The following is a 24,514-nucleotide window of genomic DNA, read 5'->3' on the forward strand; positions in this document are numbered from 1 at the left end:
AGTGGAAAGGTTAAAACTAATGTGTTTTTATAACGATAAGAAATGAATGTGCTAAGGCGCAACTTTCTGCAGAATTGTTTGAATATTTATTGAACTTGTTTGATTGCAAACGCCGCTTATCTTATCAAAACGTCAAAAAAGTAAACATTGAGCGCTCTGACACAATATTTTGTTCCACATTTTTACTTCAAACACAAAATGTTAAAAATGTGTGTCGCGATGTTGTGCCTTTTCACTAAAGTTGACCCTCTTTTACAAACTCAGAAGGTATGTAGTTAAAAAAAAAAGTGGTCATTAAATTTTCGATCATGTGTTCAAGGAAGTTGATTTAATAGATATAGACGTCACTCCATCTGGATTAAACAAACACGAAGAAGTCATTCAAGGTAGTAAGTTTAAATTATCATTACTGGATTTAATATTTTTAATTTAGAAATGGAGAGCGAGGAACTAATTCTAGCAGAAATGGAAGACTCACCACGTTCTGATTTTCTGGAAAGTAGCGGCGACTCAGAAGGTAGCGGCCTCACAATAATTACCACCAAAGATGAAGACAGTAAGTAACGAACAAAATGGTTATTAAAAGTTGTTCAAAAATGAAAATTTTGAAGATGTCAAAAATTGCATAGAGGAAGGATATACTTCTGTGTGTTCAAATAAGGGTCGCTGCATCGACAATAAATGCGTTTGCCACTCCTTTGAAACCGAAGTCGACAACCAAACGATTTTCTATCGCCACACAGGAAGGTACTGTGAAGAATGTCCATACTGTAGAGCACAGAGGTGTCACCAGTACCTTCCATGTATCGAATGCAACTTATTCCAAAAGGGCGCCAATTGTAACCCTTATTGTCAATTTCAGTACGAAATAGTGAAAAAAGTCACCCGTAATGTAGACAGTGACGAAAAGTTTTGTGATATCGAAAACACAGACGGGTGCTTCTTCAGGTTCAAGTACCACTACAACTCTCAACACTCAGTGGTGGTTCAGTACGAAGAAGACATATTTTGCTTCGATGGGTACAAATGTAAGAAAGAAACGAGACCTTATATAGTTTACTTTATTGATTTGTAGTTCTAGTTCTAACGTTTGGAGCCGTAGTTGTTTATTTATTTGCACTAACAGGACTAGTACCAAGGATTTGTGGGTTGTCAAGACACACGAAAATATGCAAGAGTAGAACTTCGTTGCCGCTAGGACACGACGTGCTACGCTGTAGATTTTTTCGTTAATGTATTATTGTGTAATAAATTAGACTTCTACTTCGATGCCTTCAATGACAATCCCTGGAGCTACCTCGAACGTGACCATTTTTCCCACCAATTCCGTTTTGTCAAAGTCTTCAATAAGTCCATTCATCGTTGCTACCGTTTTTTCATTTTCTTTGTTTCTTTGGTTTTTGGCTTCTTCTTCTTGCTTTATTTTCTCATCAGTTTTTTCATTTTTGGCATCGTCGTCGTTTTCTTCTCGTGTCTTTTTCAACGAGTTCAGCGAATACACAGGTACATTTTCACTCTCCTTGACTGGTTCTTTCTTGAAGTTGGTTTTTCGCAACATTCCTTGAAAATTGAAGGGAGGATCGTCTTCAGACGTGTTCTTTTGGCCGATTTTTCGTAGTTCTGCAATAGGGTCTACAGCTTTGGGTTTATTCGCGGGTGGAGGTTTAATATAGTCGAAATCTTTATTGGCTGGTTGTGTGTCGCTATTCATCTTGGTTGTACTAGACTCATCTTTATTCTCATCCGTCGCTATGTTCATTGTTTCTTCTGTTATTTTCTTCAGTACTTGGTTTTCTTCCTCTTTTTCCTCTTTACTTACAAATTCCTCTACTACAATCTGGATGACATTTTCCGCTGCGTCTTCAACCTCTGGTTCTTCAGTCACATCTGGAACTTCCTCAAGAGGCGCCACAGGGTCTCTGCTGAATGGTACCTCAAGCAAACTGTCTTCATTCCGGGTCATCTCATCAAGTTTGATTGGCTGTGACGACACCAGTTCCCTCCAACGGTACGGCGAGTCCCACATTTCTTCTTTTTCTATGGAAGTTCTAGAAGGCACAAAGTCAACCTATGCACATTTATTTATTGAAGTAGTACCCTGAATTGGTAAGCAAATTGCACATCCCTGAAGTATCGTAGAAGGGTATTTCGTCCAAGCGGAACGGTATTTTTCGTAGTGGGAGTTTTGGGTCTTCCAACCAGTTGGCAACCTGTGCCTTGGAGTCAATGGATTCTAGTGGAACTTTAATACCGTTTTGTTGTAAGTTGTAGAAGACTCCGATGTTGTAAAGGTGCACCTACTATCAATATTAGTGGTCTGTATAATACAATGTGTAGTACCTGCTGAGAAAAGTTGTACATTTCTTGGAAACAGAAAGCCCGATAAAGTACCAGGACGTGGAAAAGGCTGCTTCGTCTCCACTTTTTGGCATAATCTCGAATAAAATTGCAAGTTTCTTCATCTAGAATTTTATAGTCTTTGGCGAAGTCTGGGTACGACTTTCGTATAGTGGATTCTCGGTACGCTACAAAACGACGTGAATGAGCAGAATTTTACAAAAAAGTTATACCAAACCTTTCTGGATGATAGCAGCTGCTTCTTCTTCGGTCATTCTACGTTCCTCTGGGTACTCACTTTTTTCGGTCACAGTTATTCGCTTCGCCACCAAACACTTGGCCAAGAACCTCCTCAAGATGCTTTGAATCTTGACAATCTTCTTCACTTGCGTTTCGTATAACCTGGCCAAGTACTCTTCGTGGTAGTACTTGAGAAAGACCTTCGATTTTCCGATACCCCAGCCTTCCATTTTGAGACGAACCAAAAGCAGTCGACAGTTTTCCCTATTCACATCCACAGCCTCGTTAAAATCGAACGCCAGAAACTGGTACCGCCGCAAGAACTCCTGGAACGGGATTCTGTGGGAGTAGCCCCACTGGCGCGCTTTGGCGGTTTCAGTCACCGCCAAAGCTCGAACTTGTTGCTTGACTAACTGGTAGTCAAAATTTTGTGGTTCGTTGGTTAAGTTAGTTCTAATGCATCGGACAAAGTGGGTACCACCAGAACCACTACCAATGGACAATTCTTTAAGTATTTCCAAACTTAGTGCTTTGAATGTTTGTATGCAGGTCCGCATGCGTCGGATTTGCGAGTACTGGTAGGTGGTGGCTTTATCCGACTGGAATTTGTACCGTCTGGTACTAGTTTCGTCATCGTCAAAAACGAGTTTCAAACTTCCAGTTTTGTCTAACTTGTTAGTGAAAAGCATCTTCACAGTGGGATTGTCAGACAAACGAAGAGTCTCTGTTACTTCTGGTGGAAGAAAATCTCGGTTTTTGTCAGGCATTTCGGCTGCGTAGTACGTCACTTTTCCGGTATAGTGAGAGACAGAAAAGTCAGAAGTACCGACAACGGCAATGAATTCTTTTGCGTTGTCTTGGAGACAATCAGTGATATATTTTGCGTCACGTCCTGTCTTAGAGGCATCATCTATCACACAAAAGAGACCTTCGGGTTTACCTAACAACTGATCTAGAGTTTTTTTATTGTCGTAGTAACCAAACGGTTGGTACTCCAACTCTTCCTCCTTGGTGTCTAAGTACTCCCAAGAGAAAAGTCTTTGCAAGTAGTGGTACTGCAGCTGCTCGTTGAAACAATTGACAAAAAGCTGCGCCAAGTGGTTGGTCCTTACACACTCAAACCCAAAGTAGTCGATAATTTGAACCGAGTACTTCTCTCCACTGAAACCGCGAATCAGAATAACCCCCACACTATACAACAACTTACAAAATTGCTACCCCAGCCTTCAACTTACTGTTGACCAAACCAACCAAATAGTCCACCAAGCGTGCGTATAAATTGTTAGCAAACACATCTCTGGCATCACGTGCTTCATCCACGGTACTTCCTTTCCTAACAGCAGTACCTCTACCAACGAAACAGTAGTTCGTAAGCGCCCATTCAAACTTCCTCGGGTCGATTTTCAACAACAACCCAATTTTCTCAATCGCATCAACATTTTCAACAACAGCACCTCGTGTTTCCGTTTCCTTGAAACGTACTTCCCCGGTGACCAAAATGGCAGCTACGATTGAGAAAATGGTGTCCATTTCGTCGTACCCTAGATCGAAGTCTTCAAAAATCTTTAATAATTTTTTGAACTTGGTCAAGTTTTGGTTTACGTTGAATTTAGGGCTGTTGGTGTTTGAGAGGGTGTCCACTCGCAAGTACCTGTATTGACGGTCGGGGTTGAGGTGGTACTGATCCAGTTTTTTGTTTTCGCGGAGACCGTCGTAGATGTAGTAGAGGAAGTGGTAGTTTCCTTGAAACCTGTAGGGGTTGGATTGAATTGACTACCAAAAAAGGGGTGACTTACATGTCGACCGATGACACTCTCCATTTTTCTAGTTGATAGACGTTGAAAACGGCACCACTTACTTTTCCGGTGGTACCGTATTTGATGTCGGTTTTGAAAACGCACCGGGTGGAGTAATTGTTGATGGGGGTTGAGGCGTGTGTTAACGAGTGGATGAGTTTAATACCACCTCTGATTCTCTCAAGGTTAATATTGTTGTTGTGACCCAGAAAAAGCAAGTGGTTTATTAAATGTAGGTAGTTTCTGGTCTTCCCAGAACCACTTTCTCCACCCAGTAGAATTTTTTGAGGAATTTGATGGTGAAGGGCGTACTGATAAGCACTGTCAGCAACCGCGTAGATGTGAGGGGAGTTGTCAGACCGTGATTTTAAACGGTACTTGTCGTGGTACTACAAAACGTGTTACATTATAGGCAACCCACTATACTCGTCGTTAAATTAAGTAGCATATACGTGACCACCAACTCTTACCGCGTCTCCAAAAATCTCTTTCTTTTCAAAGGGATTAAGTACCAGTAGTACGTCTCCCACGAAAGTGTGGAATAAACCACATTCCAGTCGAGCTTCCAACAATTTTAAGACGTTTTTCTCACTGATGTGATCTAGAGAAGCCAAATCTTCAATCAACATTGGCTCTAAATCACCGTCGTGTCCACATTTCAAAAAAGTTTCGATGATGGCGGTTTCGGGCTCGGATTTGGGTAAGTCGAGCTTATTTATATCATCGATTAGAGCTTTCATTTCAAGGGTTAGCTAAAAACGAAGTGACAAATATGAGTGGTACTAAATTTAAATAAGTACGTGGTAGTTGTTCTCTGGGATTTGTTGCAAAAACGGGTGGTCCAAAAGTTCTGTAACGTAAGGGCGATGTTCTGGGTTTTTGACCAAACATCTGAAATTGAGTTGTTTTTAATAACCAAACGAAAATGGGTACGTACTCGTCGATGAAGTCAATGTAACTTTCAGACCAGTTGCACGTCCTGTATAAAGTGGGTGGTGGGTTTGTGACTATTTGAAATAAAGCTCGAGTTGGGTGCATTGACTCGAACGGGGGTTTGCCATCCCCTAATTCTATCGCGGTGATCCCCAGCGACCACACATCCACTCTATTATCATACTTTTCCCTTTTTCGCCTACTTGAGATAATTTCAGGCGCCATCCAACACGCGGACCCAACAGTACCATCAGTTTTTCCCAATCTCTCCTCTAAAGTCGCCCCAAACCCAAAATCCACCAATTTCACCTCTCCACTCCCCGTCAACAAAATATTCCTCGCTTTGATATCCCTATGCAGCACACTCTTCTCGTGCAGGAACGCCACTCCCTGACAACAATAGCAGGTAAAACTACAACCAACAATTCATCAGGACTTTCTCATTTCTGACAAGCCAAGTGTTTAAATAGTATGTGTTTTGTCTGAGATCGAAGAGCATCGTATATCACTTTTATTTAAGTGAGTAGCACTTACGGACTTAAATATTCGCTTTTATCGCTATAAATTGCTCATAATTATAGTAATAAAGCAGGAGGTTTTGAGTAATTTATTGCTTACGTTTACAGGTCGAGCTGGAGAAGTATGCGGATAATTGGGATTGGGAAGAAGTGGAGGTTTTGCTGGGGCGGGATTGGCGGGACGGACATGGGTGTTGGGTGCGAATTTACTCACTTTGACTGTTTCTTTGAGGATGTAGGCGATGTGGTCTTCGGACATGCGGCGGTTTTGGGACAGGAGGCCGGTGACGAGGTCTAGGACGGGACCGCCTTGGCAAATCTGAAAAGTTTATTTGTTAATAATTAAAACAACATTGTACTGGGAAAAATACGATTAATCAATCTTTTTTTCCCAAAGATGTATTCAATCCAGTAAGAATGTTAACTTTGTATAAAAATGTTGATGAAAGAGATTAAAGAAATTAAATACCTATAGAAAGAACAAATAATGTGTAAGTTATTTACTTTTTGTTTTTTCCTTCCTCACTTTCCTGTTCTCTGAAATATAATCGCTTTGGAATTAGTCGCGCTTCATGGATGAGCGATTCGTTGTAACAACTTAACATATTTGTTTCTTTTTGTAGACACACTGTATACAAGAAATGACCTTTTGCCAACGGAAACTAAATCAATTTATAAGTTTTTGAATATAGTGACGTTATCTTGTTTTTTTTTTTTATTTAGAATTTAGGATTTCAACTCTAGTGTAGGTCAGAAAACAAGAAAATCATCATTGACAAAGTGGAAGATTTTGAAAAATTCTATGGAGAAAAAAATGAAAAAGTGGGGTAACGAGAAACTAAGCATTATCAAGAAAGGGATGAGAATAGAAAGTTTCCCCATAATTTTGGAATCACTGGAAAATCTAGTGGTGTTCTAGAAGAATTTCTAATTTCTACAAAAAAATTCTAGACTTTAAAAATATGGATCAAGTTCATTGTTAACAAAGAGGAACTCATAGTTTTTTGATAAAATTCTGGAACAATTGTAATTCATTAGTTACACTGGAGAAGAACAAAAGAGAGTGAAATTATTATCCTGGAAGGATTAATAGATCATTGGAAAGAAGATTCTTCCAAGGTGGTGAATTTACTGTTGGTTCTACTGAGATAGATTTTGAAGGTATCCATGGAAAAAACCAACGAAATCGCAATAAAAGAACAAGAAGCATAAATAGACGTTTAGTTCTAAAATTTAAGATTTAGACAATAAATTATCTAAAATCAATTGATTTATGGCGATTAGAAGAAAAGTAAGAATGACCAAAACACTCAGTCTTGGTCACAAGATTGTACAAGAAATCCACTTAACTTATAGGAATATTCTTTTTTGGTTATATAAAAAAAAATTCCACTCTAAAATCCGGTCACTTTAACACTGGAGACAGAATTAGAATTTGATAGATATAACAGAAGCAGAAGAGGAATAATCAGAAAAAGTGGATTAGTGAAACGTAGATGTAAAGGCTGGAGGGCAACGAAATAATCTGAGATTCTAGAACAATTTCATTTGATGACAAGAAAAAAATCTATAGAAGATTAACACTGAATAAAATAAGTTATATAATACAACCTAGAAAAGATTCTATGTCTCTTGTGTCAGAACTATAGAAGAATTAAAGAAATTTCGACTTCAGCCTCGAATTCCATTTGAAAAACTATGATAGTGATTACTTAAATTTTCGAAGATTTTTGAAAAATTCTTATCGAAAACTATAAACTGTAAGTAGATAATAAGAATATCCAGAAAGTTTCGTGAAGATTCTAGAATTTATTGTAGCCAATAGGCTAAGCAATCTCAGATTTTATAAGATCTTCATTTGATGAGGACAAAAAACAGAATTTGAACTAAGATTATTTATTACTCAAAAAAAAAATCTATTTAATGAAACTTTGGAAAGACACTATGAAGCTTCTGTTATCAGATCGGAAGAAATAGAGATATTTCGATTTTAACCAGAGATTTCATTTGGAGGAAGACTTTAATCTAAATTTCAAAAGATTTTAGAAGAATTCGAGATCTGAAAGAGTTAGAAGTTCTACCACTACTGAAGTTCAGAAAAGCAGAGTATTCAGTAAGCTGCGTGACGATTCTAGAATATATTGTAGATTATTAGGCTGGGCAATCTGAGATTTTACAAGATCTTCATCTGATGAAGAGAAAAAAAAAGTCTTTGGTTTAAGATTAATATTGAAGAAAAATCTATGTAATGAGACCTCGGAAAGACAATAAGAGGCTTCTGTTATAAGATTAGAAGAAATCGAAATATTTCGACTCTAGCGTGAGATTTCATTTGGAGGAAGAATTTAATCTAAATTTGAAAAGATTTTGGAAGAATTTTTTTTGGAGATCTGAAAGAGTTAGAAGTTCTACCACTATTGAAGTTCAGAAAAGCAGAGTATTCAGTAAGCTGCGTGAAGATTCTAGAATATATTGTAGATTATTAGGCTGAGCAATCTGAGATTTTAGAAGATCTTCATCTGATGAAGAGAAAAAAAAGACTTTGGTTTAAGATTAATACCGAAGAAAAATCTAAGTAATGAAACCTCGGAAAGACAATAAGACGCTTCTGTTATAAGATCAGAAGAAATAGAGATATTTCGATTCTAGCGTGAGATTCCATTTGGAGGAAGAATTTAATCTAAATTTCAAAAGATTTTGGAAAAATTCTTTTCGAGATCTGAAAGAGTTAGAAGTTCTACCGCTACTGAAGTTCCGAAAAGCAGAGTATTCAGTAAGCTTCGTGAAGATTCTAGAATAAATTGCAGACAATAATCTAAGCAATCTGAGATTTCAAAAGATTTTCATTTGATGAAGAGAAAAAATAGAATTTTGTCTAAGATTAATACTGAAGAAAAAATCTATGTAGTGAGATCTCGGAAACACAGGCTTCTGTTATAAGATCAGAAGAAATAGAAACATTTCAACTCTAGCGTGATATTCTATTTAGAGTAAGAATTTAATCTAAATTTCAAAAGATTTTAGAATACTTCTTTTCCAGAACTTAAAAAGCTCGAAGGACTACCACACCACTAATGTCCAGAAAAGAAAAGAATTCAGAAAATTTCGTGAAGATTCGAGAATATATTGCAGACAATAAAATAAGCATTTCGAGATTTTAGAAGATCTTCAATTGATGAAGAAAAAAGTCTGCGATTAATGCGGCAAAAAAAATCTATGTAATGAGACTTCGGAAAGTTATTAAGAGACTTCTATTATACGATCAGAAGAAGTAGAGAAATGTCTCTCTTTTCTAGGACCTAAAGAGAAAAGAGAAAAAGAAAGCTTCTGAATGTTCTAGAATATAACGCAGGTAACAGATTATTCTAAGTCAAGGCTATCCATGATTTTAGAAGAGCTTCATTTGATGAAGAGAAAAACAGATTTTGGTCTAATATTAATACTGAACAAAAATTTTTGTAGTGAGATCTCGGAAAGACACTAAGAGGCTTCTATTATAAAATGAAAAGAAATAGAAACATTTCAACTCTAGCGTGAGATTCTATTTGGAGGAAGAATTTAATCTAAATTTCAAAAGATTTTAGAAGACTTGTTTTCCAGAACATAAAAAGCTAGAAGTACTATCACACCACTAAAGTCCAGAAATGAAAAGGATTCAGAAAGCTTCGTGAAGACTCGAGAATATACTGTAGACAATAAAATAAGCAGTCTTGATGAGGAAAAAATCTACGATTGATAATTCAGAAAAATGTATGTAATGAGACTTCGGAAAGACACTAAAAAACTTCTTTTATAAGATCAGAGGAAGCAGAGAAATATGTCTCTTTTCTAGAACTTAAAGAGAGTAGAAGTATATTCAGAAAGCTTGGTGAATGTTCTAGGATATAACGCAGGTTACAGATTATAATCAAGGCAATTCATGATTTTAGAAGAGCTTCATTTGATGAAGAGAAAGAAATCGAATTGTGGATTTCGACGTGATGATTCTAAAAATGTAGTGTTCGTGGTTTCGGGGCAAGATTTTAGAAATTTTTCACTTGAAAACCTATTTTTCAAAAAATCTAAAAATCCGTCAAATTTCAATGTGCGATTCTGGAAAAATAGTAGTTTATCGAAAAAATAAGGCCGAAAATAACCTCTAGAAGTCTAAAATTACAAGAAATTCTCTTCGGTTAAATTTTAAAGGTGATTAAAAAGTTTCGAAATTTTCCTAAGGAAAACTAAAAAATTTTGATTTCAAAAAAATTGACGAAAAATTCACAAAAAAAAATTCTGGAAATGGATTTCGACGTGTTGATTCTAAAAATGTAGTGTTTGTGGTCTCCGAGCAAGATTTTAGAAATTTTTGACTTAAAAATCAATTTTTGAAAAAATCTAAAAATTACAATATATATTTCAGTATTCGATTGTTGAAAAATGGTAGATGTTTGGGAAAAATTGACACCGAAAGTGACTTCTAGAGATCGAAAATTACAAGAAAATGTCGGTAGTTAAATTTCGAGGGTGGTCAAAAAATTCCGAAACTTTCCTAAGAATTTTGAAAAATTATGGTTTTAAAAAAGCTGACGAAAAATTCACAAAAAATTATGGAATATAAATTTCAATGTGCTATTTCCAAACATACAATATGCTATAGCCCCGGGTCAAGATTTTAGAAATATTTAGTTTGAAAATCAATTTTTCAAAAAAATCCAAAAAACTCATGTTTATGTGTACGATTCTGGAAAAATCGTTGGAATTGTCAATGAAGTGACACTGAAAGCAACTACTAGAAGTCGAAAAAAATATCTTCAATTAAGTTTTGAAAATGGTTGAAAATTCCGAAATTTTCAGATTGAAAAATTTTGATTTTAAAAATGTTTCTTAAAAATCCGGAAAAATTCTGGAACGTAGATTCCGACGTGCTGATTCCAATAATACACAGTGTTTGTGGTTTCGGGACAAGGTTTTAGAAATATTCACTTTAAAAATAATTTTTTAAGAAATCCCAAAAACTGTCATATTTCAATGGACAATTCTAAAGAAATGGTAGAAATTATCGAAAAAACTGAGGCCGAAAGTAACTTCTGGAGGATGAAAATGACAAGAAATCGTCTTTGGTTGAATTTTGAAGCTGGTCGAAAAATTCCAAAATATTCCTAAGAGGGAGCAATTGAAAAATTTTGATTTCATAAAAGTTGCCAAAAAATTCGGAAACAAAAATCTGGAATGTGGATTTTGACGTGAGAATTCTAAAACAATAGTGTTTGTGGTCTCGGGGCAAGATTTTAGAAATTTTTGACTTGAAAATCGATTTTTGAAACAAATATTCGTTTCGAAAATCTTCTCTTTTAGACAAAAATTCACTGCACCATTCTAGAAAATAAATAGTGAGAAGTTATCGAAGATTAATACTGACGAAAATAGCTAAGCAAGGTTTCGGAAAGATACTGAGGTTTTTACAGATAGAGAAATTTCTAGTCTAGTGTGAAATTCAGAAGATTTTAGAAGAACTCTTTTCCAAAAACTAAAAGAACTAGAAGTATGGCGAACTTGAGGAAGCAGATTTTTGGAGTAAATAAAACAAGAAATTGTGGTAATGAAAGACAGTAAAATATTACCTCCATGACAAACCACAGTTCGTCTTCTTTCCGGTAAACCCCATAAAAATCTGGCAGATTCCCATGACTACTCAAATCCCGTAAAACCTTGTACTCTTGTTCAACGAAAACCGTCGTGTTCTCGCTCAACTTCTGAACTTTCACAGCGACTTTTTTATTGCTGGCTTCTGAATCCGTGGCGGCAAAAACCCTCCCGAAAGCTCCACACCCCAAACAGTCTTCCAACCCATATCGGTCCTTCGGTTCCGGGAATCCATCAAACGCACCTTTCTTCAGCGCCATCCTCGCTCGAATACTTTTTCAATATTTTCCAAAAAAGGCAGCCGTGTCAGTCGCCTGTCTCCAGCATGGAATGCCTGTAATTAAGAAATCTCTCCGTTTAATTGGAGACACGTAATGCACATGAGGGAATTCAAACCTGACGGTCTACATAATAACATGTTAACTTAACAAATTAGTCGCTAATTAAATCTCTTAAATGGCCCTCGCCGAGAAACTCGGCAATTAAGCTAATTAAAATTTATTGTTAATTACGTTTTTATACAAACATAACGACACCAGATCGAAGCACTGACTATTTGTGAATAATTAATGGACGGGCCGTCGTGCAGTCGAAGAAGCCTTACGGTAATTAGATTAGGCCAAATCGGCCTCGACCTGGCCTACATTAATTACCCCATCGGCCACATAAATCGAATTAAAATTCTTCGGATGATGTTCGGATTCGAGAGATGTCGCCAGCATTAATTTGAGAATTATGGTCCGGTGCGGTCGCTGGCTTTTTGTTTAGCAGCATGTAACGTATGTTTGTTTTTGAAATTCTGGTTTGTTGCGATACCGGTGCGCGTTTGTCGGCTTGTAAGTAAGATAATTCAGCTATTTGTCGTCGAAGCGCTCGCCGACAACTTTCAGGGAGCCATTTTCAATAAATCTATTGCGCTGCTAGAAGTGGAGGTGAGTGATGGATGTAATTTTAAAAGCCCCTGTGCAGCATCTAAAACATGGACGAGATGGTAGATTTTTTTAGGGACGTGTGATCCTCGGAAGATCGCTTAATGCTTTTCCCGAATACAGCAAGATTTTGATTACAACTGTCGAAATCGTTGTTTATGTATTTGGTATTTTGCTCCTTATCCCAGGGGAAAACAGTCGATTGAATGGTGAATGCTCTTTAAACGTTATAAAATATCATATATTTTGCTTGTGGTTTATGAATCAGCCTTGGATTTTCCCCAAAAAATTAAAATTTTGTCCACTTGTTGGCATAGCGATGGATTAAATTACGAGATTCTTCTCCTATAATATTATTAATAAAATCCTCTTCTACAAAGTCAGAAGGTACGTATTTAAAAAAAAAGTGGTAATTAAATTTTTGATCCTGTGTTCAAGGAAATTGATTTAATAGATATAGACGCCACTCCATCTGGATTAAACAAACACGAAGAAGTTGTTCAAGGTACGTTTAAATTATTATTATTGGATCTAATACTTCTGATCTAGAAATGGAGAGCGAGGAACTAATTCTAGCAGAAATGGAAGACTCACCACGTTCTGATTTTCTGGAAAGTAGCGGCGACTCAGAAGGTAGCGGCCTCACAATAATTACCACCAAAGATGAAGACAGTAAGTAATGAAAAAAATTATTAAGTTGTTCAAAAATGAAAATTTTAAAGATGTCAAAAATTGCATAGAAGAAGGATATACTTCTGTGTGTTCAAATAAGGGTCGCTGCATTGACAACAAATGCGTTTGCCACTCCTTTGAAACCGAAGTCGATAACCAAACGATTTTCTATCGCCACACTGGACGGTACTGCGAAGAATGTCCATATTGTAGGGCACAGACCTGCCACCAGTACCTTCCATGTATCGAATGCAACTTATTCCAAAAAGGCGCCAACTGTAACCCTTATTGTCAATTTCAGTACGAAATAGTGAAAAAAGTCACCCGTAATGTAGACAGTGACGAAAAGTTCTGTGATATCGAAAACACAGACGGGTGCTTCTTCAGGTTCAAGTACCACTACAACTCTCAACACTCAGTGGTGGTTCAGTACGAAGAAGACATATTTTGCTTCGATGGGTACAAATGTAAGAAAGAAACGAGATCTTATATAGTCTACTTTATTGATTTGTAGTTCTAGTTCTAACGTTTGGAGCCGTAGTTGTTCATTTATTTGCACTATCAGGACTAGTACCAAGGATTTGTGGGTTGTCAAGACACACGAAAATATGCAACAATAGAGATGTAGATTTTTTCGTTAGTGTATTATTGAGTAATAAATTAGACTTCTACTTCGATGCCTTCAATGACAATCCCTGGAGCTATCTCGAACGTGACCATTCTTCCTACCAATTCCGTTTTGTCAACGTCTTCAATAAGTCCATTCATCGTTGCTACCGTTTTTTCATCTTCTTTGTTTTTTCATTTTTGGCATCGTCGTCGTTTTCTTCTCGTGTCTTTTTCAACGAGTTCAGCGAATACACAGGTACATTTTCACTCTCCTTGACTGGTTTTTTCTTGAAGTTGGTTTTTCGTAACATTCCTTGAAAACTGAAGGGAGGATTGTCCTCAGACATGTTCTTTTGGCCGATTTTTCGTAGTTCTGCAATAGGATCTACAGACTTGGGTTTATTCGTGGGTGAAGGTTTAATATAGTCGAAATCTTTATTGGCTGGTTGTGTATCGCTATTCATCTTGGTTGTAATAGACTCATCTTTATTCTCATCCGTCACCATGTTCATTGTTTCTTCTGTTATTTTCTTCAGTACTTGGTTTTCTTCCTCTTTTTCCTCTTTACTTACAAATTCCTCTACTACAATCTGGATGACATTTTCCGTCGCGTCTTCAACCTCTGGTTCCTCAGTGACACCTGGAACTTCCTCAAGAGGTACCACAGGGTCTCTGCTGAATGGTACCTCAAGCAAACTTGCTTCATTTCGGGCCATCTCTTCAAGTTCGATTGGTTGTGACGACACCAGTTCCCTCCAACGGTACGGCGAGTCCCACATTTCTTCTTTTTCTATGGAAGTTCTAGAAGGCACAAAGTCAACCTATGCACATTTATTTATTGAAGTAGTACCCTGAATTGGTAAGCAAATTGCACATCCCTGAAGTACCGTAGAAGGGTATTTCGTCCAAGCGGAACGGTATTTTTCGTAGTGGGAGTTTTGGGTCTTCCAACCAGTTGGCAACCTGTGCCTTGGAGTCAATGGATTCTAGTGGAACTTGAGTACCGTTTTCTTGTAGGTTGTAGAAGACTCCGATGTTGTAAAGGTGCACCTACTATGAATATTAGTGGTCTGTGCAATACAATGTGTAGTACCTGCTGAGAAAAGTTGTACATTTCTTGGAAATAGAAAGCCCGATAAAGTACCAGGACGTGGAAAACGCTGCTTCGTCTCCACTTTTTGGCGTAATCCCGAATAAAATTACAAGTTTCTTCATCTAGAATTTTATAGTCTTTGGCGAAGTCTGGGTACGACTTTCGTATAGTGGATTCTCGGTACGCTACAAAGCGACGTGAATGAGCAGAATTTTACAAAAAGTTAAACCAAACCTTTCTGGATGATAGCAGCTGCTTCTTCTTCGGTCATTCTACGTTCCTCTTGGTACTCACTTTTTTCGGTCACAGTTATTCGCTTCGCCACCAAACACTTGGCCAAGAACCTCCTCAAGATACTCTGAATCTTGACAATCTTCTTCACTTGCGTTTCGTATAACCTGGCCAAGTACTCTTCGTGGTAGTACTTGAGAAAGACCTTCGATTTTCCGATACCCCAACCCTCCATTTTGAGTCGAACCAAAAGCAGTCGACAGTTTTCCTTAGTCACATCCACGGCCTCGTTAAAATCGAACGCCAGAAACTGGTACCGTCGCAAGAACTCCTGGAACGGGATTCTATGGGAGTAGCCCCACTGGCGTGCTTTGGCGGTTTCAGTCACCGCCAAAGCTCGAACTTGTTGCTTCACTAACTGGTAGTCAAAATTTTGTAGTTCGTTGGTTAAGTTAGTTGTATAAGAAATGGGTAACACCGGAACCACTACTAATGGTCAGTTCTTTAAGAATTCCCAAACTCAGTGCTTGGAATGTTTGTATGCAGGTCCGCATGCGTCGGATTTGCGAGCACTGGTAGGTGGTGGCCTTATCCGACTGGAATTTGTACCGTCTGGTACTAGTTTCGTCATTGTCAAAAACGAGTTTCAAATTTCCAGTTTTGTCTAACTTGTTAGTGAAAAGCATCTTGACAGTGGGGTTGTCAGACAAACGAAGAGTCTCTGTTACTTCTGGTGGAAGAAAATTTCGGTTTTTGTCAGGCATTTCGCCTGTATAGTACGTCACTTTTCAGGTATAGTGAGAGACGGAAAAGTCGGAAGTACCAACAGCGGTAATGAATTCTTTTGCGTTGTCTTGGAGACAATCAGTGATATATTTTGCGTCACGTCCTGTCTTAGAGGCATCATCTATCACACAAAAGAGACCTTCGGGTTTGCCTAACAACTGATCTAGAGTTTTTTTATTGTCGTAGTAACCAAACGGTTGGTACTCCAGCTCTTCCTCCTTGGTGTCTAAGTACTCTCAAGAGAAACGTCTTTGCAAGTAGTGGTACTGCAACTGCTCGTTGAAACAATTGACAAAAAGCTGCGCTAAGTGGTTGGTCCTTACACACTCAAACCCAAAGTAGTCGATAATTTCAACCGAGTACTTCTCTCCACTGAAACCCCGAATCAGAATATCCCCCACACTATAAAACAACTTACAAAATTGCTACCCCGGCAGACACCAGACCTTACTGTCCAAACCAAACCAACCAAATAGTCCAAACACATCTCTGGCATCACGTGCTTCATCCACGGTACTTCGTTTCCTAACAGCAGTACCTCTACCAACGAAACAGTAGTTCGTAAGCGCCCATTCAAACTTCCTCGGGTCGATTTTCAACAACAACCCAATTTTCTCAATTGCGTCTACATTTTCAACAACAGCACCTCGTGTTTCCGTTTCCTGGAAACGTACTTCCCCGGTGACCAAAATGGCAGCTACGATTGAGAAAATGGTGTCCATTTCGTCGTACCCTAGGTCGAAGCCTTCAAAAATTTTTAGCAATTTTTTGAACTTGGTCAAGTTTTGGTTTACCTTGAATTTAGGGCTGTTGGTGTTTGAGAGGGTGTCCACTCGCAAGTACCCGTATAGACGATCGGGGTTGAGGTGGTACTGATCGAGTTTTTGTTTTCGCGGAGATCGTCGTAGATGTAGTAGAGGAAGCGGTGGTTCCTTTGAAACGTGTGGAATTGAATTGACTATCAAAGAAGGGGTGACTTACTTGTCGACTGATGACACTTTCCATTTTTCTAGTTGATAGACGTTGAAAACGGCACCACTTGCTTTTCAGGTGGTACCGTATTTGATGTCGGTTTTGCTAACGCACCGGGTGGAGTAATTGTTGATGGGGGTTGAGGCGTGTGTTAACGAGTGGATGAGTTTAATGCCACCCCAGATTCTCTCAAGGTTAATATTATTCTGACCCAGAAAAAGCAAATGGTTATTAAATGTAGGTAGTTCCTAGTCTTCCCAGAACCACTTTCTCCACCCAGTAGAATTTTTTTGAGGAATTTGATGGTGAAGGGCGTACTGATAAGCACTGTCAGCAAGCGCGTATATGTGAGGGGAGTTGTCAAACCGTGATTTTAATCGGTACTTTTCGTCGTACGACAAAAACGTGTTATAATGTAAGCAGCCCACTATACTCTTTGTACAATTTCGACCAATTTTGGCCATTTTCTAAACTTAACTGACACATGTTCTTGTAGATTTCGAGCTCTAGAAGTCACTTCCGGCCTCGTTCGTTCAATAACGCCAACCGTTTTTCCATAATCACCCATTGAAATATCGCATTTTTTGAAATTTAAAAAAAATTTGAATTTAAAATCGGATATTTGGAACAAAATGCCCCGTGGTCATAAACGTGCTATATTTTTGTAATTACCATGTTGAGATCTACATTGCACAATTTTTTGGGGATTTTTAAACAACTTTTTCAAAAGTGAAATTTTTCCAATAAGTAGGGGCGGGTGGGCGGGGCTAGTACTTGCTAAGATAAGACTGATTTTGGCGAATGACATACCTTCTAAGAAAATAAAGGGCGGGTGGGCGGGGCTAGTTCTTGTTAAGATAAGACTAATTTTAGCAAATGACGTATCTTCTGAGAAAATAAAGGGGGTAAACGAATAAATTTTTATTAGATTTCAGAGCAAAATACAAAAAAGTGGGTCTTCACAATATTATGGCTCATTTGAACGTCTTCGTCCCAACTCTAAAGTACTCATAATTTTTTTTATTTTGAATTTAAAATTGAATGTTTGAAAAATATTGATCCAGAAACATAACACGCTATATTTTTGGAATTGGCACGTCGAGGTCTATATCCCAGAATTTTTGGTGGATTTTCAGACAACTTTTTCAAAATTTCGAAAAGTACCACCAAAACACCCCCAATAAAACTCCTTCCAACGTCAACATTCTGGTTTATTCCACGCTTACAATTACAAGGTAATACTGTTGCACCTTACACGTCTAGACTAATTTACATCAGTTCGAATAAATTACAGTTACAATACAACCGCATCGCGCTACAAGCGCGCTCCGGTCCTGAGTGTCCATTGCGAGAAATTACAAGTTACAGATTATTTACAGATGGTAACCCACTCCTCCACTGTACAGTTCTCACACTCCACGTCACAACACCAGTGGAACCTGCAGTTGCAGGCTTGGGTCCTCCTTTGCTTGATCATGTTGTAGCCCCTTCCGCAGCAGAGGCTCGAGCAGCTGCCTTCTCCCGTGTGCGTTCTGTTGCAGTACCGGCCGCTGGTACCCGGGACGTCGAAGGTTCGGTCGCTGTCGCAGAAATTTGGCGAGGTCTCGTAGAAGAGCAAGTCGTTGCGAAGGCCTCGTTTGCGCTTCGGCTTGTAGGGTGTCCACTGCTTCAGTCTTGTGCGCTGCTTCCGCTTTTTTTGGTTCGGTCTGCTAACACAAACAAGAAAAATCATGTTCTATTTTAGTAATTTAATAATAAATTAATTACTTGTTCTTTTGAAGATCCCTATTCACCAGATTCGACTGGTACACCAGGACTGCCTGCCTGAACTTCTCCTTCAGCGCTCTCCCAACCACTCTGATATCCGGGACGGCCCTCCAGCACGTCTTGAACTCGCACGCCCCCGACACTCCGTGACACTTACACTTCTTCTGCATGTTCTCCGCGACCACCTGCAAAACCAACAAACACGATGTCACCACAGCTCATATAAAGAACGGAGTTTGGGCAAGTTTTTAACATTTTAAGTATTTTATTGTTAAAAGAGGAGTATGTATCTTACAAAAAGACAGTGAAATGATAAGCCCCGCCCAGCCGCCCTCATCTCAGTTGTGATTATTTTTTTATTCCTCGTCAGACGAGAGGCGGAGCTTAATTGAAAAATTTATATTTCTTTATAAGGAATTAACGTGAAACATGTTTGAAGTATGATGTTGTTGAAAGAAAACTATACATATTTAGAAAAAGAAGCCGAAGATTATGCCCCACCCACCCGCCCGATCCCAATTGTAATCAATTTTTTATTCGTTGTGAGAATAGAGGGCGGTACTTAATAATAAACTTTACTTTTGGGAGAATAAAATTATATCGTTACTTTTACGTAAAATAGTCCATTTTCAACAATACTGTAATACCACAAACATGCTTTTCTTGGTAATTTCTTATACAGCAATATAGACTTTGCAACTAAACTCCACCCCCTGGGCTCACAACGAATAGAAAAATATATAAAGTTAGTCCTTTTCCTAATTCGAGCCCCCTGAGTAAGAATCAGTGACCAAAAAATTATATAAAGAGCTCTAAGACTGATTTTGGATTTTGGCAGATGGCATACCTCCTAAGAAGATAAAGGGTGGGTGGGCGGGGCTAGTTCTTGCTAAGATAAAACTAATTTTGGCAGATTACATAATTTCTAAGAAAATAAAGGGCGGGTGGGCGGGGCTAGTACTCGCCAAGATAAGACTGATTTTGGCAGATGACACTCTCTAAGATGTTTAGGATCCTTATTAACTGAAAGATCTTTAAAAAGCCTATTTATGATTTTTAAAGTTTTTATGATTTTTAGAACTTTCAGTATATCAAGTATCTCTAGAATCTCCACGATATCTGTGATTTATAGAACCCTAAAATTTTTGGGGACCGTAAGATACTGTAAGGTTTCTTTTGAAGATCTTTCAAAGTTTACTTTAGAGTTTGCAAGATCTTTTGGGTCTTTACGATCTTCTCAGGTTTTTAAGAAATGTAAAATCTTTTTGATGTTGTTAATATCTTTAGAATCTCTAAGATCTTCAAGGTTTTTAAAAGGTCTGTTTAGGATCTGTAGAATCTTTGGTAATCTCTAGAATGTCTAGATCTTCATTATTTTCAAGATTTGTAAAAGATCTATTTAAGATCTATAAGGTCTTTAGGGTGTTCAAAATGTGTAGTATATTAAGTAACTCTAGGATCTTTAGCATTTTTACGATTTTTAAGATCCAGAATTCTTTTATATTTTTGGGAATTTTAACATAATTGTAAGGTTTCTTTTAGCGTTTTTAAGGTCTTTGGGCTTAGAACCTTTAGAATATTTCCAGAATCTTTGTATCTTTAGAACCTTCAAAATCTTTTAAAACTTTATAGACTTTAGAACTTTTACATACGTTTTGAGTTTTAGGATCTTTGGAATTTGTAAAATTTTTGTGATTCTTAATTGTTTTGAGGGTTTTCATATCTTTGTTATTCAAATAACTTCAGAATTTCTAGAATGTCTAAAATCCTCATGGTCTTTAAGATCTTTAAGAGATCAACATAGGACCTATAAGATCTTTAGGTTTTTAGAATCTTTGGTATACCTAGAATCTTCACAAGTTCCGTGATTTCTAAGATACAGGTATCTTTTATATTTTTGGGATACTTTAAGATCATTTTAAGGCTTCGTGTTATGGTTTTCAAGAGTTTATTTTAGAATTTTCGGGATATTTGGAGTCTTTACTATCTTTTCAGATTTTTTAAGAGTATAAAATGTTTAGGATATTTCCAGGATGTTTAAATCTTTAGAATTTTCGAATTCTTTTATAACTTTACAGATTTTAGAAAATTTAAAGTCATTTTAATCTCTAGGATTTTTAAGATGGTTAACTTTGTTGTGATTTTTAGGATCCAGAAATGTTTCGAATTTGTGGAAATTTTGAGATACTTTTAACTGAATATTAGCGTTTTTAAGTGTTTATTTTAGGATTCGCGGGACCTTTTGGGACTTTACTATCACTTCGGGTTTTTTAAGAGCTTAGAACATTTAGGATATTTCCAGGATCTTTGTATTTTTAGAATCTTTGAAATCTTTCAAAACCTTATAGGCTTTAGAACTTTCAGAGTCGTTTCGATTTTTAGGATCTTTAGGATTTTTAAGATTTTCAGATCTTTGGGATTTTTGGTATCTTTGTGTGATTCAAATCTCCAGAATGTCTAAGACCTTTCTTATCTTCAAGATCTTTAAAAGGTCTATTTAGGATCTTTAAGGCCTTTAGGTTTGTTTGAAATCTTTGCTATATTTCTAGAATCTCCACGATTTCTGTGATTTATAGGTCCGTAAAATTTTTGATATTTTTGGGGACCGTAAGATATTGTAAGGTTTCTTACGAAGGTCTTTCAAGATCTTTTGGGTCTTTACTATCTTCTCAGGTTTTTTAGAAATTTAGAATCTTCTTGATGTTGTTAATATCTTTAGAATCTCTAAGATTTTCAAGATCTTTAAAAGGTCTGTAGAATCTTTGATAATTTCTAGGATGTCTAGATTATTTTCAAGATCTGTAAAAGATCTATTTAGGATCTATAAGGTCTTTAAGGTGTTCAAAATCTTTAGTACATTAAGTATTTCTAGGATTTCTAGGATGGAGGAATTTTTATATTTTTGGGAAATTTAAGATACTTTTAAGGTTTCTTATTAGCGTTTTTAAGAGTTTATTTTAAGATTCACGGGATCGTTTGGGTCTTTGGGCTTAGGACCTTTAGAATATTTCCAGAATCTTTGTATCTTTAAAACCTTTGAAATCTTTCAAAACTTTATAGACTTTAGAACTTTTACAGCGATTTTGACCTTTAGGATCTTTGGGATTTGTAAGATTTTTGTGATTCTTAATTCTTTTGAGGTTTTTCATATCTTTGTTATTCAAATAACTTCAGAATGTCTAGAATGTCTAGGATCCTCATTATCTTCAAGATCTTTAAGAGATCTGCATAGAACCTATAAGGTCTTTAGGGTTTTTAGAATCTTTGGTATATCTAGAATCTTTACGAGTTTCATGATTTCTAAGATCCAGGTATCTTTAATATTTTTGGCATACTTTAAGATCATTTTAATATTTCTTGTTATGGTTTTCAAGAGTTTATTTTAGAATTTTCAGGATCTTTCGAGTCTTTACTATCTTTTCACATTTTCAAAAATATTTAGGATATTTCCAGGATCTTTAAATCCTTAGAATTTTCGAATTTTTTTATAACTTAAAGGAAGATGTTTAAATTTGTTGTGATGTTTAGATCTTTGAGGTTTTTGGTATGTTTGTGATTTTTGATATTGCTAATATCTTTAGAATCTTTAGAATCTTTGGTATATCAAATATCTCTAGAATTTTCAGGAATTTTACGATTTATAGGATTCAGAAATGCTTCGTATTTGTGAGAACTTTGAGATACTTTTAAGGTATCTTATTAGCGTCTTTAAGAGTTTATTTTAGGTTTCGTGGGATCTTTTGGGTCTTTACCATCACTTCGGGTTTTTTAAGAGCTTAGCACATTTAGGATATTTCCAGGATATTTGTATTTTTAGAATCTTTGAAATATTTCAAAACTTTATAGGCTTTAGAACTTTCAGAGTCGTTTTGATTTTTAGGATCTTTGGGATTTTTAAGATTTTCAGATCTTTGGGATTTTTGGTATCTTTGTGTGATTCAAATATCTCCAGAATCTCTAGAATGTCTAGGAACTTTATTATCTTCAAGATCTTTAAAAGGTCTATTTAGGATCTTTAAAGCCTTTAGGTTTGTTGGAAATCTTTGCTATATCAAGTATCTCTAGAATCTCTACGATTTCTGGGGTTTGTAGGATCGTAAAATCTTTTATAATTTATGGGACCGTAAGATATTGTAAGGTTTCAATATCTTTTGGGTCTTTACAATCTTCTCAGGTTTTTTAGAAATTTAAAATCTTCTTAATGTCATTAATATCTTTAGAATCTCTAAGATCTTCAAGATTTTTAAAAGGTCTGTTTAGGATCTTTAGAATCTTTGGTAATCTCGAGGATATCTAGATCTTCATTATTTTCAAGATTTGTAAAAGATCTATTTAGGATCTATAAGGTCTTTAAGGTTTTCAAAATCTTTACATTTTAGTACATTAAGTAAATCTAGGATCTTTAGAATTTTTACGATTTCTAGGATCCAGAAATTTTTACATTTTTGGGAATTTTAATATAATTTTAAAGTTTCTTATTGGCGTTTTTAAGAGTTTATTTTAAGATTCACGGGATCTTTTGGGTCTTTGGGATTTAGAACCTTTAGAATATTTGCAGAATCTTTAAAACCTTTGAAATCTTTCAAAACTTTATAGACTTTAGAACTTTTACAGTCGTTTTGATCTTTGGGATCTTTGGGATTTCTAAGATTTCTGTGATTCTTAATTCTTTTGAGGTTTTTGTATCTTTGTTGTTCAAATAACTTCAGAATTTGTAGATTGTCCAGGATCCTCTTTAAGAAATCTACAAGGTCTTTAGGGTTTATAGAATCTTAGGCATATCTAGAATCTTCACGAGTTCCATGATTTCTAATATCCAGGTATCTTTTATATTTTTGGCATACTTTAAGATCATTTTAAGGTTTCTTGTTATGGTTTTCAAGAGTTTACTTTAGAATTTTCAGGATCTTTCGAGTCTTTACTATCTTTTCAGATTTTTTAAGAGCTTACAATCTTCAGGATATTTCCAGGATCTTTAGATCTTTAGAATTTTCGAATTCTTTTATAACTTTAAGCATTTTAGAAAATTTTAAGTTGTTTTAATCTCTAGGATTTTTAAGATGTTTACGTTTGTTGTGATTTTTAGGATCCAAAAATTCTTTGTATTTGTGGGAATTTTGAGATACTTTTAAGGTATCTTATTAGCGTTTTTAAAAGTAAGATATTGTAAGGTTTCTTATGAAGGTCTTTCAATATCTTTCGGGTCTTTACTATCTGCTCAGGTTTTTTAGAAATTTAAAATCTTCTTGATCTCTAGAATCTCTAAGATCTTCAAGATCTTTAGAATCTTTGGTACTTTTTAGGATGTCTAGATCTCCATTATTTTCAAGATTTGTAAAAGATCTATAAAGTCTTTAGGGTGTTCAAAATCTTTAGTACATTAAGTAACTCTAGGATCTTTAAAATTTTTACGATTTCTAGGATACAGGAATTTTTTATATTCTTGGAAAATTTAAGATACTTTCAAGGACTTTTAAGAGTATATTTTACGATTTGCAGAATCTTTCGAGTCTGTATTATTTTCTCAGGCTTCTTAAGAGCTTAGAATCGTAGGATAATTGCCAGATCCTTGAATCTTTGAGGTTTTTGGTATCTTTGTGACTTAAATATTTTCATGATCTTCGATATTGTTAATATCTTTAGAATCTCTAAGACGTCGATGATCCTTATTATTTTCAAGATGTTCAAGAGTCTATTTAGATAGAATCTTTAAAGTCTTTAGGATTTTTAGAATATTTGTTATATCAAATATCTCTGGAATCCTCAGGAATTCTACCATTTCTAGAATCCAGAAATTTTTTACTGAGGGTTTATAGAAACGGTTAAATATCTTAAGAATCAACTGCAAAAAAAAATCTCTTCTCCGTTTCTATACATTCTTTTACCCATTTACCCCAGAATCAGCTTTTAGTTATACTTATTATAACATGGGCCCTTTAACAGCGCACTGCGTGCGGCGGCGGAAGCAGCACGCGTCTTCGTCTACCTGCTATGTAATTAAAAGAGTCG

General features: G+C 36.3%; 4 protein-coding genes and 1 pseudogene across 5 annotated transcripts in view; 2 read left to right on the forward strand and 3 right to left on the reverse strand.

Annotated features, from left to right (window-relative positions):
• The first annotated feature begins 53 nt into the window (after positions 1 to 53).
• Positions 54 to 1,269, forward strand: LOC135133425 (uncharacterized). The gene is made up of 5 exons (XM_064061807.1): positions 54 to 267; positions 320 to 386; positions 434 to 556; positions 612 to 1,028; positions 1,076 to 1,269. Exons 1-5 carry the CDS (start codon positions 199 to 201, stop codon positions 1,231 to 1,233), a joined length of 834 nt encoding a protein of 277 aa, XP_063917877.1. The 5' UTR covers positions 54 to 198; the 3' UTR covers positions 1,234 to 1,269.
• Positions 1,253 to 11,706, reverse strand: LOC135133816 (neither inactivation nor afterpotential protein C-like). Its single transcript, XM_064062338.1, has 11 exons — positions 11,425 to 11,706; positions 6,039 to 6,143; positions 5,311 to 5,696; positions 5,174 to 5,264; positions 4,844 to 5,125; positions 4,374 to 4,762; positions 3,785 to 4,327; positions 2,576 to 3,738; positions 2,341 to 2,525; positions 2,098 to 2,297; positions 1,253 to 2,048 (listed from the first exon to the last, which is right to left on the reverse strand). Exons 1-11 carry the CDS (start codon positions 11,704 to 11,706, stop codon positions 1,253 to 1,255), a joined length of 4,422 nt encoding a protein of 1,473 aa, XP_063918408.1.
• Positions 11,707 to 12,793: 1,087 nt separating this feature from the next.
• LOC135133817 (integrin beta-PS-like) lies at positions 12,794 to 13,763 on the forward strand. Its single transcript, XM_064062339.1, has 5 exons — positions 12,794 to 12,880; positions 12,925 to 13,047; positions 13,098 to 13,514; positions 13,562 to 13,683; positions 13,749 to 13,763. The coding sequence occupies exons 2-5, from the start codon at positions 12,927 to 12,929 to the stop codon at positions 13,761 to 13,763; spliced, it is 675 nt and encodes a 224-aa protein (XP_063918409.1). The 5' UTR covers positions 12,794 to 12,880; positions 12,925 to 12,926.
• A 57-nt stretch (positions 13,764 to 13,820) lies between these two features.
• LOC135133820 (neither inactivation nor afterpotential protein C-like) lies at positions 13,821 to 17,202 on the reverse strand (annotated as a pseudogene).
• A 730-nt stretch (positions 17,203 to 17,932) lies between these two features.
• Positions 17,933 to 24,514, reverse strand: part of LOC135133606 (protein Wnt-10a-like) — a 51,781-nt gene continuing 45,199 nt past the window's right edge. Inside the window, exons 4-5 of one of the 2 annotated variants that reach the window (XM_064062058.1) lie at positions 18,506 to 18,690; positions 17,933 to 18,447 (exon numbers count right to left, since the gene is read on the reverse strand). In XM_064062058.1, coding sequence (XP_063918128.1) covers positions 18,108 to 18,447; positions 18,506 to 18,690 — 525 coding nt within the window. In that variant the 3' untranslated portion in view covers positions 17,933 to 18,107. The remainder of the gene's footprint in view (positions 18,448 to 18,505; positions 18,691 to 24,514) is intronic. The other variant, XM_064062059.1, reaches the window with a different exon arrangement.

This window comes from Zophobas morio, unplaced genomic scaffold, assembly GCF_036711695.1.
Source record: "Zophobas morio isolate AGI-343-1 ecotype UQ-CSIRO unplaced genomic scaffold, CSIRO_AGI_Zmor_V1 ptg000022l, whole genome shotgun sequence".
NCBI classification, from domain to species: domain Eukaryota; kingdom Metazoa; phylum Arthropoda; class Insecta; order Coleoptera; family Tenebrionidae; genus Zophobas; species Zophobas morio.

What these genes read in the sequence shown, in the direction of transcription:
- LOC135133425 (XM_064061807.1), top strand. Translation starts at nt 199, where the DNA reads ATGTTAAAAATGTGTGTCGCGATGTTGTGCCTTTTCACTAAAGTTGAC. An exon ending in TACCACCAAAGATGAAGACA is followed by an intron (nt 557 to 611) that starts GTAAGTAACGAA and finishes AAAATTTTGAAG; the next exon opens with ATGTCAAAAATTGCATAGAG. An exon ending in TTGCTTCGATGGGTACAAAT is followed by an intron (nt 1,029 to 1,075) that starts GTAAGAAAGAAA and finishes ATTGATTTGTAG; the next exon opens with TTCTAGTTCTAACGTTTGGA.
- LOC135133816 (XM_064062338.1), bottom strand. Translation starts at nt 11,706, where the DNA reads ATGGCGCTGAAGAAAGGTGCGTTTGATGGATTCCCGGAACCGAAGGAC. An exon ending in AACTGTGGTTTGTCATGGAG is followed by an intron (nt 6,144 to 11,424) that starts GTAATATTTTAC and finishes TAAACTTTTCAG; the next exon opens with ATTTGCCAAGGCGGTCCCGT. An exon ending in TACATTGACTTCATCGACGA is followed by an intron (nt 5,265 to 5,310) that starts GTACGTACCCAT and finishes ACTCAATTTCAG; the next exon opens with ATGTTTGGTCAAAAACCCAG.
- LOC135133817 (XM_064062339.1), top strand. Translation starts at nt 12,927, where the DNA reads ATGGAGAGCGAGGAACTAATTCTAGCAGAAATGGAAGACTCACCACGT. An exon ending in TACCACCAAAGATGAAGACA is followed by an intron (nt 13,048 to 13,097) that starts GTAAGTAATGAA and finishes AAAATTTTAAAG; the next exon opens with ATGTCAAAAATTGCATAGAA. An exon ending in TTGCTTCGATGGGTACAAAT is followed by an intron (nt 13,515 to 13,561) that starts GTAAGAAAGAAA and finishes ATTGATTTGTAG; the next exon opens with TTCTAGTTCTAACGTTTGGA.